Source organism: Canis lupus, chromosome 28, assembly GCF_003254725.2.
Source record: "Canis lupus dingo isolate Sandy chromosome 28, ASM325472v2, whole genome shotgun sequence".
Classification (NCBI taxonomy): domain Eukaryota; kingdom Metazoa; phylum Chordata; class Mammalia; order Carnivora; family Canidae; genus Canis; species Canis lupus.
Genome location: NC_064270.1, coordinates 10,837,813 through 10,856,619, shown reverse-complemented (window position 1 = coordinate 10,856,619; position 18,807 = coordinate 10,837,813). Strand labels below are relative to the sequence as shown.

The 18,807-nt window shown below is 43.7% G+C and overlaps 2 protein-coding genes across 4 annotated transcripts; one reads left to right on the top strand and one right to left on the bottom strand.

The window, feature by feature from the left end:
* Nucleotides 1-8: 8 nt before the first annotated feature.
* Nucleotides 9-11,679, top strand: EXOSC1 (exosome component 1). Of its 3 annotated transcripts, none has more exons than XM_025466785.3 (8): nucleotides 9-137; nucleotides 408-725; nucleotides 2,470-2,544; nucleotides 4,176-4,264; nucleotides 6,206-6,246; nucleotides 6,780-6,830; nucleotides 6,960-7,044; nucleotides 7,354-11,679. In XM_025466785.3, exons 4-8 carry the CDS (start codon nucleotides 4,219-4,221, stop codon nucleotides 7,458-7,460), a joined length of 330 nt encoding a protein of 109 aa, XP_025322570.1. In that variant the 5' UTR covers nucleotides 9-137; nucleotides 408-725; nucleotides 2,470-2,544; nucleotides 4,176-4,218; the 3' UTR covers nucleotides 7,461-11,679. The 3 variants fall into 3 exon arrangements, with proteins under 3 accessions (XP_025322570.1, XP_025322569.1, XP_025322567.1); XM_025466784.3 differs by lacking the exon at nucleotides 408-725 and adding an exon at nucleotides 245-360 and having other exon boundaries at nucleotides 38-137; XM_025466782.3 differs by lacking the exon at nucleotides 408-725 and adding an exon at nucleotides 245-360 and having other exon boundaries at nucleotides 44-137; nucleotides 6,206-6,239.
* Nucleotides 11,274-18,807, bottom strand: PGAM1 (phosphoglycerate mutase 1). Its single transcript, XM_025466781.3, has 4 exons — nucleotides 18,499-18,807; nucleotides 14,240-14,514; nucleotides 13,508-13,688; nucleotides 11,274-12,398 (listed from the first exon to the last, which is right to left on the bottom strand). Exons 1-4 carry the CDS (start codon nucleotides 18,635-18,637, stop codon nucleotides 12,229-12,231), a joined length of 765 nt encoding a protein of 254 aa, XP_025322566.1. The 5' UTR covers nucleotides 18,638-18,807; the 3' UTR covers nucleotides 11,274-12,228.

The following is an 18,807-nucleotide window of genomic DNA, read 5'->3' as shown; positions in this document are numbered from 1 at the left end:
CGAAGACCACGTGATAATTCGCACCAATTGGCGCGTTTCTTACTGCAGAACTGCTCCTGAACTTTGGCCAATGAGAAGCCGACTTCGTTTCCCTCCAGTGGCAGTCATGGCGCCGCCCGTGAGGTACTGCATCCCGGGTAAGTGTGCGGGGACCGAAGCGAATTCTGGATGGGACAGGGAGGCAGGAAGGCTGCATGACCGACACCCTCTGAAGACCCATGACTGATGCAGCGTTTCTCTTCAGGCGAACGTCTGTGTAACTTGGAGGAGGGCAGCCCGGGCAGCGGCACTTATACTCGCCACGGCTACATCTTTTCGTCGCTTGCTGGCTGCCTGACGAAGAGCAGCGAGAATGGCGCGGTAAAGGGGGCTGCTTCCCATTTCCTCCTTCTCTGCTTTTCTTTTAGGCTGCTTTTGATTTCGCGGTCGATAGGAAAGGGCACTGCGGACGCGTCTTTAGGACCTCAGCAGAACAGCTGGTCTCCGAGTTTCTTCCAGCTGAGGTCTCCACTGCTGGGCACCTCGCCACCACAGGCCAGATGTGGTCCCGCTTGATTCTGTTGCTGACATTCGGGGAAGGAAGTTAGGGGACGAGCAGAGGCGGGTTCCGCCTGCAGTGAGCTGAATCTTGTCCGGATGTCGCCTCCCTTTCTGGTTTCATCTTGCTCCGCTATTCCCACCCCACTCTGCAGTCTAGTCACACAGGCTGCTTTGTCGCTGGTGGGGTAAGCTCTCTTCTGCCACAGAACGATGAACACGCTGTTTGTCACGCGCCCATCTCCTCCTTAGCCTCTTTAATTCCCACCTACTTTTCAGATGGCCTCTCTAGTGTCACTTTTATCAGAGTAGCCCTCCTAGACCCACTAGTCAGGGAAAGGAGTTTTGTGAGCTTTTATTTTTCGTTTTGTTAAACTCTCACAAAGAACTAAATTTCTTTCCTCTGTGTGCTCTTCTTTGCATAAAATTAAGCATTCGGTTACCTGTTCCTCCTAGACTCTTCCCTTATTAGACTCTAAGTTCCACGAAAACAAACCTTGCCACCATACCTTTAGTGCTGAGCACAGCAGCCTATGCTCAATAAATGTTTGTTGAATGCTTAACACTGATCCAGGATTAGCCCAGGATCGGATAAACAGTCTTTGAAGGACCCCCTTAAAGACAGGGAGCATTAATAGAGAATTCAGAATTAGAACATTTAGGTACTGGCTAACTAGACCTTGTTTCTGCTTTAGGTTAGAAACTTGATCTCTCTGGTTTTAGTTTTTGCTCAGATGTAAAATGAAAGACTTTTTAATCAATTTTAAGACTGTAACAGTTCTAAGTTTGTTCGTTTCATAGAAATAGATATCTATTGAGCATTTTCATGTGCCAGGCACAATCTTTACCTCTAAAGATATGGTAATGAGCCAAATACACATGATCCCTGCTACCAAGGGACACAGACATAAATTACAAACAAGTAAAGGCTCAAATTGGTTTATGGCTACAAAAGTCATGACTGTTTTTGAAAGAATATTACAGGTTACCATGAGAACATGTAAAGGACAAACCCATTGTAGTCAACAGAAGTGATGTTTAACCTGAATCTAAAGGATAAAGAAGAGTTGAGTGGGGAAAAAAAAAAAAAAAAAAGAGTTGAGTGGAGAGCACAGTCCTGGGAGAAAGAACAGGTTGAACACAAATCCTGAGATGGGAACATGTTTAGTGCGTTAGTGAAACTGAATGAAGGTCCGAAAACTGAAGCATAGGAAACAAGGAAGAGGCAAGTAAAAGATGAGGTTCAAAATATGTCTTGGGGTGCCTGGGTGGCTCAGTTGGTTGAGCGTCCGATTCCGGATATCAGCTCCGGTCATGATCTCAGGGTCCTGGGATTAAGTCCGGTGTCAGTGCCCCCTCCCCCCCTCAGTGGGGAATCTGCTTGAGATTCTCTCCCTCCCTCTCCCCACTTGCGCATGCTTTCTCTCTCTCTCTGAAATAAATCTTTAAAAAATACATATTTTATACCAATAGCCAATACCATGCTCAAAGGGAAAGCTACAAGTATTCCCTTAAAATAGAAAAAAATAAAGTATGGCCATTATTATATAACATTTATTTGGAAATTCTAGCCAGTACAATAGAGTGAAAATCAGAAGGAAGTAGTAGAACTTTGAAGAGAAGAGTCAAGTTATCCACAATTGATTATATACCAAGAAATTCCAAGAAAACCACAAAAAGAAAACTTGTTAGAACTGTTCTGAAATGATTAGATTATGTCTTCTGGTAGCATCTTTCTTTTGAAAAATGGCCCCTTGACCTTCCTATTTGCCTTAAATTTCTAAGACTGTCTGCCCTGGGCACATATGAGTCTGTAGTCCATCTGTGCTTGTGATCTCAGCTGTGGACCAAAGCATTCCTACATTATTCTTAAGCCAGATACCTTTATGGAAGGCTTAGTCAGGATCTCACATTTTATTGTTCTGTCTATAGCTTCCTGTGATTTCTGTGATGAGAGAAACAGAATCTCAATTGCTACCAGATGTGGGGACTATTGTAACCTGTAAGGTAAGTAGGTCTTAACCTCCCTTCTTAGGACACCTGTTCAATGGTGAAATCATGATCATTGTGGAAGTGCTCTGTCTTATGTGGCAGTCACTAGCCATATGTGGCCATTTAATTGAAATGAATTAAAATTGAAAGTTCATTTCCTCCATCTCACTAGCTACATTCCAAGTGCTCACGTATAGTTGACAGCTGCCTTGTTGGCCAGCACAGAACATTTTAATCATCACAGTGTTACTGGACTGTGCCGGCCTAGAAAGTTCTGGGATAGTGATCAAGGCAGCCAAGTTCAAGCATGCGTAGCTCTTTCACTGAGCTGATTCCCTGAGTATGCAGTTTGGGAAACAGGTGCCAAAGGGTAATAATAATAAGGAAGCCTATTTTTAACATTTAGAAGCTATTTTAGTCTGGAGAGAAGCAAAAGACCTTATAAAGACCTATTAAATTTCATCTTTTAGGGCACTTGGGTGGTCCAGTCAGTTAAATGTCTGCCTTCGGCTCAGGTGGTGATCCTAGGATCCAGCCCTGCATCAGGCTCCCTGCTCAGCAGGGAGTCTGCTTTTCTGTCTCCCTCTGCCCCTTCTCTCCACTCATGCTGTGTCTCTTTCTTTCTCTCAAATAAATAAATAAAATCTTTTTTATTTATTTTATTTTATTTTTTTAATTTTTATTTATTTATGATAGTCACAGAGAGAGAGAGAGGCAGAGAGAGAAGCAGGCTCCATGCACCGGGAGCCGACGTGGGATTCGATCCCGGGTCTCCAGGATTGCGCCCTGGGCCAAAGGCAGGCGCTTAACCGCTGCACCACCCAGGGATCCCAATAAAATCTTTTTTAAAAATAAATTTCATCATTTGGGGTGTTTCAGGGGAAATACAAATTAATGCTATACTGATCAGTAACTACAAGACATCCTTACTCTCTGCCCACCCCCATGTTAAGTTAAATCAACTTGAGTTCTTAGTTGCTGTTTATAAATTGTTCCAGCAGAAAATCAATGTGTTATTCTTAAAATAACTGAAGAGGCAGTGATCCAAATATTACACAGTAACTGAAATGTACACTTAAATTCTGTCCACTGGGGATCCCTGGGTGGTGCAGCGGTTTGGTGCCTGCCTTTGGCCCAGGGCGCGATCCTGGAGACCCCAGGATCAAATCCCACGTCGGGCTCCCGGTGCATGGAGCCTGCTTCTCCCTCTGCCTGTGTCTCTGCCTCTCTCTCTCTCTCTCTCTCTCTCTGTGTGTGACTGTCATAAATAAATAAAAAATTAAAAAAAAAAGAAATATAAACATTTAAAAAAATTTTTCTGTGCACTGTACCGGGCTCTTGGTAAGATCAGTTAAAGGTCTAGATTTACGGTAATGCCCTGTTTTTATTTGTTAGGCTTCTGTATTTTTCAAGATATATTCCATATTATTTCATTGGATGCCCACAGTAACTTTATTAGGTGGCTGGAGAGACTCTCATTCCATTTGACATATATCATTTATGCAGAATTAAGTAGGAGTTAACTTGTCTTAAATTCTATAATTAGTAGGATTGCTTGGACTAAAACACTGGTAATTCCTTTCTTGCTGCCTCCTTGAACTGACAACTGCTACTACTCTAATGCTGATCTTTTTTCTGTTCCACAGGTCTCTAGCATCAATTCACGCTTTGCCAAAGTGCACATCCTATATGTGGGGTCCACACCACTTAAGAACTCTTTTCGAGGAACTATCCGGTAAGAAGTATTCATGTTTTTGCATTTGCATCAGCACCTGGAATGAGATTAGAATAGAACAGGGATTGAAATTTTTAGGAACAATTACAGTTCCTATATCTACCTGCCTCTCTCTCCTCTTTGTTCTTTGATTCTGTCCAGGTAGTGTCCAAAGGAAATGTTATAATGTATGAGCTAGGACAAAAGGAAAATATTGACAAGATTGGGCTTTAAAATAAAATGAAAAGAATTGAGCTAAGCTGGAAACTAGTGTTGCAGGAAGTTCATATGGAACAAATTAGGGGCACCTGGGTAGCTCAGTGGTTGAGTGTCTGCCTTTGGCTCGGGTCGTGATCCCGGGGTCCTGGGATTGAGTCCTGCACCGGGCTCCCTGCAGGGAGTCTGCTGCTCCCTCTGCCAATGTCTCTGCCTCTTTCTGTATCTCTCATGAATAAATAAAATCTTTAAAAAAAAAAAAAGTTAAAGGCATCTTAAGAAATATCTTCCTTTTTTGTATTTAATATAGTTTAAATCTAAGGATTGAAAGACTTTATTTTTTTTTTTTAATTTTATTTATTTATGATGGGGGGCGGAGAGAGAGAGAGAGAGAGAGGCAGAGACATAGGCAGAGAGAGAAGCAGGCTCCATGCACCGGGAGCCCGACGTGGGACTCGATCCCGGGTCTCCAGGATCGCGCCCTGGGCCAAAGGCAGGCGCCAAACCGCTGCGCCACCCAGGGATCCCGAAAGACTTTATTTTTATTTTTTTTTATTTTTTTAATTTTTATTTATTTATGATAGTCACACAGAGAGAGAGAGAGGCAGAGACATAGGCAGAGGGAGAAGCAGGCTCCATGCACCGGGAGCCTGACGTGGGATTCGATCCCGGGTCTCCAGGATCGCGCCCTGGGCCAAAGGCAGGCACCAAACCGCTGCGCCACCCAGGGATCCCCCGAAAGACTTTAAAAAGGTAAAAAGGTTAGTGGGTGGGCAGCCCCGGTGGCGCAGCGGTTTAGCGCCGCCTGCAGCCCAGGGCGTGATCCTGGAGACCCTGGATCAAGTCCCACGTCAGGCTCTCTGCATGGAGCCTGCTTCTCCCTCTGACTGAGTCTCTGCCTCTCTCTCTCTCTGTCTCTATGAATGAATAAATAAATAAAATCTTAAAAAAAAAAAAAAAAAAGGTTAGTGGGTGAGGGGCACCTGTCTGGCTCAGTCAGTAAAGCATGTAAGTCTTGATCTCGGTGTTTTGAGTTCAGGCCCCATGTTGGGCATAGAGATTACTTAAAAATAGAATCTTAGAGGTGCCTGAGTGGCTCAGTTGGTTGAGCGACCGACTTGTGATCTCAACTCAGATCGTGATCTCATAAGCTGTCGTCAGATCAAGCCTCGTGTCTGGCTCTGCAGTCAGTGAGGGGTCTGCTTGAGATTCTCTCCCTCTGTAAAATAGGGTGCACGCTCCCCCCCCCACTCATGGCATATGCACTCTTTCTCTCTCTCTGTAAAATAAATAAATCTTAAAAAAATAAAATATATTTTTAAAAAGGTGAGTGGAATGGTAGGGTTTTGTTTGTTTTTTCCTGTAGGTTTTTAAAGTAGAGACCAACAATTCTTGTGAGCTAGATATAGCTTCTAAGGCTCTTTCCACCCTTAGGATTCCATGTTGGTTCTGTAGTGCTTCTGTTCAAGCTTTCCTAAGGCAGCAAAGTTCCTTATTCTTTCCTGCCAAATCTGATCTGCTTTTCTCTAGTCAAAGGTATTGATACTGCTGCTCTGTGTGACCCAAGAATGGGAATGTGGTTTTCTCCTCCAGGGGAGGACTTGGAATGCTTCTCCACCCCACTTCTGGGTGGCCTTTGGGTCCCAATTATGATTTGTTCTCTCTATTCTTGTAGCTCTCTGTCTGCTATGATTCTGCAGGATAATTCTCACAGATAATTAATCTTTTGTTAATTCTTTTTTATAGCAAGGAAGATGTCCGAGCTACTGAAAAAGACAAGGTTGTTGGTTGGTTCTTTTTTTTTTTTCCCCTTATGACTTTAGGAATCTCGATCCTTTTAAATTACTCCAGGGAATTTCAAACATCTGTGGGAATGTGGATCCAAAGGTCCAAGGAATTTTAAGGTGTTTCCTACTGGAAAGTGTGGAATTCACCTCACTGTCCTTTTCCTTTCCTTAGGATTTTTTGTTTGCTCTATTGAGCAGAAGGGGACTACTTTATTCCTTGCCTTTGAAGCCAGGTGTCTATTCTTTGCTATTCCCTCAGATTTACTTTGTATTCTTTCAGAGCCAACTGTAGTAACTTTTATCTAAGATCCGTTACCAGGTTATTGAATTAAAAATTTTTCATTTAAAAAAATAAAAAATAAAAATCTTTCATTTATATGATGTAAAAGCAATAAAAGTTGTTGATTGGCTTCACTAACGATGACTTCCACCCTGTGGAGTTAAAAAGTACACTGGTTCTACCAGAGGGGCAAATAGTTTCATGTAGATTTGATTTAGAGCTTTCACTTAACATTCCTGTTCTTTCTTTACAGGTTGAGATTTATAAGAGTTTCCGCCCTGGTGACATTGTCTTGGCCAAAGTGGTATCCTTTATTCCAGCAGTCTTGTGGTCCTTTGTCAAAACAAGAAATAGAAGTAGAAAATAACTCAAGTGGCTATGGGAGGGAAGACTTATCACCCATTGTTTTCCTTCACCAGTATTGTGTGACTAGATCTCTCTGGGTGATGCACAATCGAACTACCTCCTGACCACTGCTGAGAATGAACTTGGGGTGGTGGTGGCCCACAGTGAATCGGGTGAGTAGGTCCATACATCCACATGCTTCTCTTTCCCTGGGAGCTACAGTTGGGATTAATTCACTGTTTTCTCTTGTTACCCTGGTTTTAAATCTAGAGCGCAATATGAGTGTCAATCACTTACTACTGAGATTAGAATGATTCTCCTTATATAACTGTAAGGGGGGAATTCACTGCATAAGGCTTTTTCTGTATGAGGTGAGGTTCACTAGGTAGTTTGATGAAACTTCAGGTCATAACCAGCTGAAAAGGGAAGGGTCTTAGTAAACATTTGGGGTCCCAGCTCCAACACTAGCTCTTCCCTTCCAGGTGTCCAGATGGTTCCCATTAGCTGGTGTGAGATGCAGTGCCCTAAGACCCACACTAAAGAATTCCGGAAAGTGGCCAGAGTACAGCCTGAATTCTTACAGACCTAAGAAGATTTACCCTACATTTTACCCCATGGAGAGGGGTAAGCCGTTTCTAAGAGTACATACATGTATGAACCCAACATCAAGATGCCATTGTCTTTATTCAAACACCTGTGGTTGGCTAACAACCATCTTTAGAAAAATCTGCCAGCAACTTATACTGTAGGTGGAACATTTTTCTTATGAACCTTTCAGTGGATTTCATTCTCGAGTGATGAATTTTTTTGGAGGCGCCAGCAGACAAACTGTATAATATTGGAAGTAGCCCGATCCTTCTGACAGTCTCACAGATACGTATTTTTGCTGTGACAAAGAAAACGTTTTTACTAAAAGGATTTTATGGCTTCTGTTGTCTTGAGTAGGGAAGGGAATCTAAAAAGCATCATGACATTTAAAGCTGGGGTTTGCCTGGTTGCACCCATTAACTTACATGTCAAGTGCTTGCTTTCTCTGGAAAAGCCTAATCTCCAATCTTTTTTATACTTTTTATGTTCACTTTCAAGCACTTCCACTTACTGAGTACTTTCTATGTGCCAGGCACTAGGTGAAGCACTTTATATACATCTCATTTAAACAGATTACAATTTAGTGAGAATTACATAACACATGGTGATTCAGGGTACATGCAAGTAGTTTGAAAGCAATTAGTTGAACGAACATAGTATTACTGATTTAGTGGGTACCCTAAGAAATGTTTAAATCTGAATTGAAAAGAGGGACAGAGCACTATCATGTGAGGTGACCAAGAAGGATCCGTGATGTGAAGCAAAAGGAACCGAAGAACTTAGATAAATGGAATGAAGGATATGCAAGGCAGACAGTGAAGCAAAGTATAGAAGCAAGAATGAATACACAAGTGTTCATTGAGGATGAGGATGAGGAAGGGATGAGATGAGGGTTAAGCATGGAGAAGCTGCAGAAGGAATGGAAGGAAAGAACTAGATGTCAGTTCTTGAGATGTTCTTCAAGGAGCCTGTATCTTTTATGTGTATTGACAGTGGTTACAGGTAAACTCTGGAGTGTACCTGCCTAGGTTCATATCCTCTAGCTGCTAGCCTTGAATAGGTTAGGTTGGGTTTTTTAGTTTTTGTTTTTTTTTAATAGAAAATTGGATTGGGATCCTTGTAGCTCCCCATGCAGTTTTAAGAAATAATAGAGATTCCTTAGACACTTTGCCCATTTTTTCCCAATGGTGACATTGTGCAAATTACAGTATACCTAAACAATCAGGATGTTGCCATTGATAGTAGTGCAAGTTAACTTTGTTTCTTGTAAGTCTGTTTCCTTGTCTGGAATAGTATGATCTTAGGGTTATTGTGAGGAAGAAATGCATAAGTTACAGTACATGCCAATATCGTTACATGTTACTGTTGTTATTATAGATCTGGTTGCCTTCTATCAAGTATGTTAAATTCCAGGCATTATGTTAAGCAGTCCCCTGATAGATGTTTTAAACTTTACAGATTTTCTTTGATAGACAGTGCTGCAGAGAAAACTCCTATACTGTATATACTTGTGCCTGCCTAGGATTCTGTGGCAAAAGATTCCTAGAAGTGGAATGCCGGGTCAAAGAATGTGTACATTTTAAATTCTGGTTATATTTTTCCCATGTTGCCTTGTAGAAAGATGCTACCACCTGATTCTCCCTACAGTGTTAGCCATTTTAACTTACTCTATCTCTGAACTTCCCAGTAACTCTGAAATGTACTGGTCATTTCTGTCTTTTACAGAGAGGTAAATTAAGGCTTAGAAAAATTAGCTAACTTGCTCTAAGTCACATAGACATCAAGCGGCATAGCATTATTCAAACCTAGGTTTGTCTTACTGTAAAACCCAAATTCTTTCTTTTGCACCATGGTGCCTCCTTTTTCCAAGTATTGACTAGAACCTTGGGCATGCAATTAGAGGCTCTCCAAATTGACAATGGCTCATTAATTATGAGTGCTTGTTGGGACATCATTCATTCAATAAATATACATTGAGCAACTACTATGCCCACCACTTTTCCAGGAAGTAGGAGTTAAAGCAGTGAACATGATAGAACCCTTTCCTTGTCGAGATTACATTCTACTGGGGAAAGACAGGTGATACGTAAATAAAAGTTATAATAAAGTGTCATAAAGAGCATTTGAAACAGGTGGATAATAGCCCTTTCTGATCTACTGCAGAGCAGGTTAGATTTTCTCCATTAACCATTGATACTAGTATTGCAAGTAAATTTATATGCCTGTCTCCCCTACTTGCCTGAGCTTTTAGGGCAGGATTCTGTCTTTGAATTTTCAGTACCTGGTATTGTGACTAAAATATAGCAAAAGCACAATAAAAAAATTTTTGAATGTTCTCATAGCTGACTGAACAATTGTGCCCAGTGATGTTTAGTGAGTATACATGCTAATCTACAACTGGTTCTAGAGACAAGGAGGATATTGTTTCTGTGCCTTGGAATAGTGATTCTCAGTCTGTTAGATGAACTTCAAAATTACCTACGAAGGTTTTTTTTCCCTCCCAGATAATTATGATGCACTACCCTAGCTAAGCAGTCTTGAAGAGATAGTGGTTGTTGGCCTTCTAGCGGTATTGGTAAATAATGCTAGCTTTGTTACTTTGCTGCCCGTAAGAGTTCCAGTCAATGAGTGAAGACTGCCATAAACTCAAGTGATATCAGGACACAGAGTAACAGTATTCTAAGCTGATCCAGTCTGACTTGGGTGAAGAGCCTTGATCAAAGAAAATTACAAACCTTTGGTCCAAGATTCAGTATAGGTGAAGTAAACTTAACATCCCACCAACTGTTGGGAGACTTAAATTACTAAGGCTCATCCTAGGGTTACTGTATATTATCAAGTGAAAAACTAAACTCAAGGAACGCCTGGGTGGCTCAGCGGTTTAGCGCCTGCCTTCAGCCCAGGATCAAGTCCCACATTGGGCTCCCTGTGTGGAGCCTGCTTCTCCCTCTGCTTGTGTCTCTACCTCTTGCTCTCTGGGTCTCTCATGAATAAATAAATAAAATCTTAAAAAAAAAAAAAAACTAAACTAAACTCGAGAGGCAAGATGATTAAAAGTATTTACATTTTAGAAAAAGGACTTTTAGTTGAACATCTTTCCTCTGGGTTCCAATACTTCGCATATATTTGGCAAGTTTCTCCATTTCTTTAAGCCTGTTTCTTCTGTAAATTGGGGAGACCAGCCCTTTCAGAGGTGGTGGAGAGACTGTTGATACAATGTGCCTCACCCAATGGCTAGCAGAGAAACTTCATGAGCTTCACAGAGGGCATTACTTCCTCCTACTACAAAGAAAGGCATTATGAGCTTTCTCTTGCCTCGTAAGCTCTCATGTTCCCATGATCTTTTCAAAGACAAATGTGAGCCATGTCTTTTCCCAATTACATATATAATCATTCTCCTTTTAATCATTTTATTAAGTTATGTATAATTTCTGAAGATGAAAAGTATGTATATACAACTTTCTAACAGAAAAAGATTCGCTTTTTAAGGTAAATAAGCCGTTACTTTGCTCAAAAGGCATAATGGAGTTTCAAAATGGAGTAAATGGAGTAGTCAGTAAACGAGCATCACTGAGCAAGAGCTATAGAGACAATAGGAATAGAGTTCAGCCCAGACTTGCCCACCTCCACCTTAGCTCCCCAACCTAAGGTGGAAAACCTAGTAAGATATGCCATTTTGGGACCAGGCTGTATAAAGTGATTGGTTATCCTAAAGCTCTTATTCTGTCATACAAGCACTTGGTAATGAGAGTCATTTCAAGTTTAATGTTCAAGCTGACCTCAGATAAGAAGTATCACTATATCACACAGAAGATATTGCACATCACTCCTTTATTATACTGATCTGGAAAAAAGATTTAGTACAGTTATGCTCACAAGGAGTACTGGGCCCCAGTGGCAGGGCCAAGCAACTGGAACATGATCAGAAATAGATACAGTTGAAAGACACACTTGGACATGATCAAGAGGCATTTCACTGCCATAAAACATTAAGGCAGGGGAGGGATTCTAAAACACACAGCAGGATGAACTCCTAGGCCTTGGAAGTCAAGGAGTTTATCCCACGTTGGTGTGAGGAATGGCTTATTTTTGGATGATCACATGTGGGAATATTTCAACCGCCACTAGAAACCCCAGATGGGGTTTTGTTTTGTATTTTTAATATATATATGTGTATATATATATATACTTTTTTTTTTTTTTTGTAAAAGTAAATGCAACACATAAAACATTCAGATTGATCCCAATCTTCTGGAGCCAGCTCTTTGGGGTCAGAGGGGAAATAACTGCTTTAATCACCGTGCAGGTTACATTCATCTTCCACTGGAATGACTAGAGCCCGCCACACACTGCCCTCACCTGACTACAGAATAGTACAGGACTAGCTCCTGGGAATACACATAAGCTCTCTTGCTTCTCATTGGTCACACCTAGCAGGGCTTCTCCCCATCCCCTACTCAAGCAGGTCCTTAGTAATAAAGCAGTAACAAAAACCCCAGAGTTACTAATTCTCTACTCTTGGATACGAGTCTTCTCTCAGCTTGGACTGAGGACCCATGCCCCAGAAGTGCCATTTGACTAGAATATATGAAGGGAGTGGGTGCAAGAAACAAAATGGCTAAACAAAATTAGGAGCCACTGGTCCCCATCTGCAGCTAAAACTTAAGATGCCTACAGATGCGGTCAGTGTGACATGTGCAGGGAAGAAGTGCAGAGAAATGGGATGGGCAGGGAAGGTATCCTCAGGAAAGCAATCTGCCTGCTCGCCTTTACTTTTTGGCCTTGCCCTGGGCAGCCACAGCTTCCATGGCTTTACGCACGGTCTCTTCATCCCCCAGGAACTGCATGGGCTTGATGGGCTTCAAGTTCTTGTCCAATTCATAGACCATGGGAATACCTGTTGGCAGGTTCAGCTCCATGATAGCCTCTTCAGAAAGACCTGAAAATACACACCATGATCAGCCAGCCAAGAAAGACACAAATCCATGTCACCCCTGCAGGAATTAAAACAAGACAACCTTTCTGATATTTGTAGTAACAGTAATGATCTGTATTACAGATCAGTCACCCAAAGAATGCCTCCAATACTTATTCCTCAGCCACTGAAAAGCAATATAAAAATACCACAGATCTCTCTCCCAAAGTGGGGTTTGGAAACCCACAGCAAAGCAGGCCCATACACATTTCAAATGTCCTATGTAGTAGTCCAACCAGCCTACCAAAAAATCAGCACACCTGTGCCTCTAGGCCTTCAGGTGAAACAATTTAAGGTGCAAATTGACATTCATGTGTGAAGTTGTACCAGGTTGTGATTTTTTTTAAGATTTTATTTATTTGTTCATGAGAGACACAGAGAGGCAGAGACACAGGCAGAGGGAGAAGCAGGCTCCATGCAGAGAACCTGACGTGGGACTCAATCCCGGGTCTCCAGGATCATGCCCTGGGCTGAAGGTGGCGCTAAACCACTGAGCCACCCAGGCTGCCCCCCAGGTTGTGATTAAGGAGGATTTTTATCAGTAGTTTCAACAGGCAGTCCTAGCCTAAAGGTAAGCATCTCAAACTATAATGTGTACGTGAATTATGTGGGTAACAGATACAGCTTATACATCAGGTCTGAAGGAGGACCTGAAGCTTTGCATATCAGAACAAGTACCCAACAGGTCTATGATGCTTTGAGGAAATATGGGTAGAGGGCAGCCCCGGTGGCACAGCGGTTTAGCGCCGCTTGCAGCCCAGGGCGTGATCCTGGAGACCCTGGATCGAGTCCCACGTCGGGCTCTCTGTATGATGCCTGCTTCTCCCCCTGCCTGTGTCTCTGCCTCTCTCTCTCTCTCTGTCTCTATGAATAAATAAATAAAATCCTAAAAAAAAAAAAAAAAAAAGAAAAAGAAATATGGGTAGAGAGTGACTAGGAGTCAATCTAGACTACCTCCAAGGCTATCAATGTCTAGCCTTTTCCTGAAGGTCTCCTTTGCATGAAATAAGTCCCTGATTAGTGGCGATTTTGCTGTATCCTTCCTTGAGGGTTCCCCTGGAAAATGTACATACCCTCCAGATGCTTGACAATGCCCCGAAGGCTATTGCCATGGGCTGCAATCAGTACTCGCTTCCCCTCCTTGATCTGGGGAACTATTTCTTCATTCCAAAAGGGCAGAGCTCTGGCAATGGTATCCTTCAGACTCTCACAGGAGGGTAGCTGATCTTCAGTGAGGTCTGCATACCGGCGATCCTAAACAACAAAAAAATCCATACTCACCAATTAATAGCAGTTACATCTGTCCTGCCCACTCCTCATCCCCTGAGGGGTCAAAGTGATGGATGAAAGTCTCTCACAAGGACAAAGAATGGAGCTGAGCATTTGGCAAAGGGGATAATTACTATCTTGCTGCTCTTCCTACCACCATTACCCACTATTGGGAAGATTAATTATTCAAAAGAAACTAAGAAAAGAAAAAAAAAAAAAAAAAAGCACAAGGCTCTTCCCAATTCACTTAATCTTGCACTTGGCTTAGGGGAAAGCCCAACAACTATGGATGGATTTTATAAAGGAGGTCAGTGGAGATATAAAAAGGAGATATATTCTTAGATAAAGAACTATCAACTAAATCTTTTAACAAGTGAAGGTCATTCCTTGGAAAAGAGGAATTACAATTAACACTATCATTATAAGCTCAATGGGACTAGGCAGATACTAATAAAAAGCTAACAAAGAGCACGGCCAGGGTTCTAACCCACCGTCCTAGGTGGAGTGAACCAAACCCCCATTTTGTCCATACATACCTTACTGATGTTGCTGTAGAAGGGATGGTCAGGTTCCATTGGAGGTGGTGGAACATCATAGGAACGCCTCCAGATCTTTACCTGGGCCTCACCATGCTTGGCAGCAGTTTCTGCTTTATTGAGGCCAGTCAGACCCCCATAGTGCCGCTCATTGAGGCGCCAAGTCCTCACTACTGGCAGCCACATTTGGTCAATGGCATCCAGCACTGTCCAGAGAGTCCGAATTGCTCTCTTCTGCACTGAGGTGAAGCAGATATCAAACTCATAGCCAGCATCTGGGAATCATAAGTTCAAAGTGATAAGTTAATCAGGTCCACTCTGGAATCAGAATTTTCTCACATATACGTTTAACTAGTCTGTATACTCTAGCAGGAAATATTACTGCACCTTCATGGAAGGTAAAACTTGTTGATTTATGTTCTAGTTGACAACATGCCTCCCAGTGGGTTTTACAATAACTTATCTAACCCAAGACCTAAACATATTGTCAAGTAGCTAATCTGTGCCATCTGTGCTGCTTATCCTAAATCCCAGAATGCTGTGAGCTTAAGCCCATTTTAAGAACTTATTTCTGCTTCATTTCTTTCAAGAAAAGGATGCTTAAAAACTTGGAATCTCTTAATAGCCAATATTTACAGAGGGCTTATAATCTGTAAATACACCGGACAATTCTGTTTTGTCTTTTTTTTTTCTTTTTTTTTTTTTCTATTTATTTATGATAGTCATACAGAGAGAGAGAGAGAGAGAGGCAGAGACATAGGCAGAGGGAGAAGCAGGCTCCATGCACCGGGAGCCCGATGTGGGACTCGATCCCGGGTCTCCAGGATCGCACCCTGGGCCAAAGGCAGGCGCTAAACCGCTGCGCCACCCAGGGATCCCTGTTTTGTCTTTATAACAGTCCTTACAACCCATTCTAGAGGAGTTAAGCACATCATCTAAGGTCACAGCTTATACATGAGAGATTAAAACCCAGGCTGTATGATCCCCAGAAATCCAATTCATAACTTCCGTTTCTAGCTCCTGCCATACTTTCCTAACCCCTAAGGATCTGGATGTTTATATTTTAGTTAAAACAGTCACTTCTGACCAATAATTACTAATATATTTCAGTCCTGACTTCTTGTCTAGGGGAAATAGGTTTTAAATTCCCAACAATCAGGACACAGCAAGAGCTCTTAGAGGATGCTGATTTAAACATCAGTTTGTTGCCTGAAATTATATTTTCACTATGGAGTGGAGATCACACCACAATCTCTTAATCCAGTTTCTTTCTGCTATAGTCAAGTGCCAGCCTGTACCTACTTAGGTCAACTGCCAGACTAAGTTTAGGAGAAACCACTCTCTGGATAAAGAGCAGAAAGAGCAAATGCTGTGCACTGATTCATTTATAAATGAATCCTCCATACACAGTAGTTATTTACTAAGGGGTGGTAATCAAGAGTTATGTTGCCCCAACCAACAATTCGTCTTTCATATTTCATGACGGATTATTCCCCCTCCCACTTTAATACGGAGATGGCCCTTTCTTTATGTAGTGTTTTCCTCCATGAGGCTACAAGCCCCTCTTTGAAATTCGGCACAAACCTTCCTGGGTATTGCCTCATATTGAGGTTGCCAACAGTAATTAATGCAACGTGAAGTGAATTCTCCTGCCAGTCATTCAACTGAGAATGAGACCAATAAGAACTATGCTGATGGGGGAAGGGACAATTAATCACCAGGAAACCCATCACTACAGTAACCACAGAGGAAAAGATGACAAATCTTATCACTGAGCCTCAAGACAAATCCTAGTAGACTCTATTACCATCTCCTCCCTAACTCAGGGGAGAAATGGCTCCCTCCCCAATAAAAGGCTGAGTCACTGGGAAGCAACCATCCAAAGTGCAAGCCTCATCTCCCATGCTGAAAAGCTACTGGCTATTTCATTGCAATTATTTCCACTTGCAATGGAGGTCCTCCCACTGGATATACAAATAGGTCCCCAAGGAGAAAATTAGTTCCCCTTGGGACTCTTAACTAGAGAACTCGAAGGCCTCTTCTGTTAACTTGCCCATTAAATAAAAGCATAGGCTAGGACACTCCCAGGGGTGGGGTCTATAATGTGGTGTGGACCTCATCCTACCCCAGAGAGAAGATGGCATGGGGAAGCAGTTCTCACTAGCTTCTTCCTGAAACAATTCAAGAGTTTATAAACCCTACTATGATTTGCACTTAAGAGGGGCACCTGGGTGGCTCAATCAGTTGGGCGTCTGCCTTCCTCTTAGCGCACAATCCTTTATCCTTGGGGGTAAAGCCCCAAGTTGGGCTCCCTGCTCAGCAGGGGAGTCTGCTTCTCCCTCTCCCTCTCTCTCTGCCCCTACTTATGTGCTTCTCTCACTATCTCTCTCAAATAACATCTTAAGGGATCCCTGGGTGGCGCAGCGGTTTGGCGCCTGCCTTTGGCCCAGGGCGCGATCCTGGAGATCCGGGATCGAGTCCCACATCGGGCTCCCAGTGCATGGAGCCTGCTTCTCCCTCTGCCTGTGTCTCTGCCTCTCTCTCTCTCACTGTGTGCCTATCATGAATAAATAAAAAAAAAAAAAAACAAATAACATCTTAAAAAAAAAAAAAAGCTCTGAAGAATCTAATGTATTTACTTTAGGTTTCTTACATTATTCATAATGGTCTTCACCATTCATATTTCTGCTTTTAGTCTTTTTTAATAAAATCATTTGTGATGTCCATAACAGATGCTAAGATTTTAAATGAGATTTTTCTAACTAATGCTACCAACATTTACTTTAAAATAGGGGGGCTGGCTTAGTCACAAAAGCATGTGATTCTTTATCTCAGGGTCTGACTGAGCCCCACTGTGGGTGTAGAGATTACTAAAATTAAACTTAAAACACCTGAAATAGGCTCTGTTAAGGTTTGACCATTTCATCCCTGTTTTAGGGTACAGCTGCAACTATCTTTGTCCTGGGCTAGTCCTCAGCAAACCACCACAGACCCATACAGTTCTTCCTGCCAGACAGGAGAGAAAATGGCCTCCTTCACCAGCACTTTCCCTTTCCCAGCCTCTCCTAATGTAAGTCACACCAGGCCATCCCAAAGCACTCATGCACACAGCCAGCAGGATTACATTTCCCATACTTTCCAAAACTTTGCTTCATTTTAAAGGATCTACAGTGAAGGCAAGAAGCTAGAGTAACATGAGGTCAAATGCCTCTTCCACATCAGGCATCAATGACCCTTTTAAATGGCTGCTTCTATGTCCAGAGGTTAGAAGGCAGCAGGGCGGGATCTGCCCTAATCAACAATGGAAGCAGCTCCTCAGACCCGAGAAATTCTCCAAGTTGCTGGCAGTTGAGAATGCCTCCTTATAAAAAGCATTCCAGAACCACAGAGAGCTACCCCGCAAAGCGAGGCACGCCTGGGTAAGGCGAGTTTATCTCACTGCCACCACTTCCACCTTTGCCCAGCTTCTACCTGTTACTCAACCCACAACTGAAGCAAGCGGGATGGACTAGGAATAAAAAGATACGACCTTGAACGAGTCATCTGTAACAATTCTCACTGTTGCCAACCATAAAGAGGGACAGAAAGGAGGGGGATAAAATCTACTTTATGGAATCGTGCACAGGATCAACTCAAATCCTTCCTTCATTCATTCATTCGCTCAATGACACTTGTAGATGCATTTTGGACAAAGGATTTGGGGGATGCTGAATAGCAAAGGCCTACGTAAGTACGTGGATTTCTGAGGCCCGTAGCCCCCCCCCCCCCCCCGGCGCCGTGTTACTCCCCCACAGCCAGAGAAAAGCGTGTGGCCTGACGCTTCGCAAGGATCCGCTGCCGCCTCTTGAAAAGGCTCGGTTAGGGCTGCTGGAGACACCGGGCATCCAACGGAATGTAATAACCTGTCCCCGAGTTACTACATCCTCAGACTAGAAAATGGAAGAATTTCCCGAGGTGGTGTCGTGGAGAACGCTGTGCCCTCCGGGGCGACGGCCCCCCGGTCCTCTTCCCGGCGCGGCCCCTCACGCCACCGGATGACCTTGAGCAAGTCGACCCTCCCACCCCCCGCAATCTGGGCCCATTTTGTCAACTGCAAAATAAATTGCCCGGGAGCTGAAACCCAAGGTCGCCCCGCTCCGGGAGGGCGCGGGGGCGGGCGCGGGGGCGAGCCCGGCGGCCCCCACCAGCGGCGCCCGCCACCGAGCGGCGCCCGCCGGGGCCTCCGCAGCCCCCACCCACAAGCCCGGCCCGCTCCGCACCTCGCAGCGCCTGCCCGCCGCGCTTCGCCTCCTCGTGCCCCGCCGGGCTCAGGTCGGCGTCGTACCAGCCGCTGAAGCGGTTCTCCAGGTTCCAAGCGCTCTCGCCGTGCCGGATCAGCACCAGCTTGTACGCGGCCATGGCGGCGGCTCGGCGTGCGATGCGGACCGGGGCGAGCCGAGATTCCGGAGTCCCTGCCCGGCCCCGCCGCGCCTGCGCGATCGCACCGCGCCGCCCGGCTCCCGCGCACTCGCTCGCCCAAATCTTTCCACTCGCTCGGGGCCGCCCTCCGCCCGCCGGGTGTGCGCATG

Bases quoted from the DNA above. Each gene is read 5' to 3' on its own strand.
- EXOSC1 (XM_025466782.3), top strand. From the start codon at position 71: ATGAGAAGCCGACTTCGTTTCCCTCCAGTGGCAGTCATGGCGCCGCCC. The intron at 361-2,469 runs GTAAAGGGGGCT...TTCTGTCTATAG, and splicing joins AGAGCAGCGAGAATGGCGCG to CTTCCTGTGATTTCTGTGAT. The intron at 2,545-4,175 runs GTAAGTAGGTCT...TCTGTTCCACAG, and splicing joins GGACTATTGTAACCTGTAAG to GTCTCTAGCATCAATTCACG.
- PGAM1 (XM_025466781.3), bottom strand. From the start codon at position 18,637: ATGGCCGCGTACAAGCTGGTGCTGATCCGGCACGGCGAGAGCGCTTGG. The intron at 13,689-14,239 runs GTATGTATGGAC...TTTGTTGTTTAG, and splicing joins TCTACAGCAACATCAGTAAG to GATCGCCGGTATGCAGACCT. The intron at 12,399-13,507 runs GTATGTACATTT...GTGTATTTTCAG, and splicing joins CATTGTCAAGCATCTGGAGG to GTCTTTCTGAAGAGGCTATC.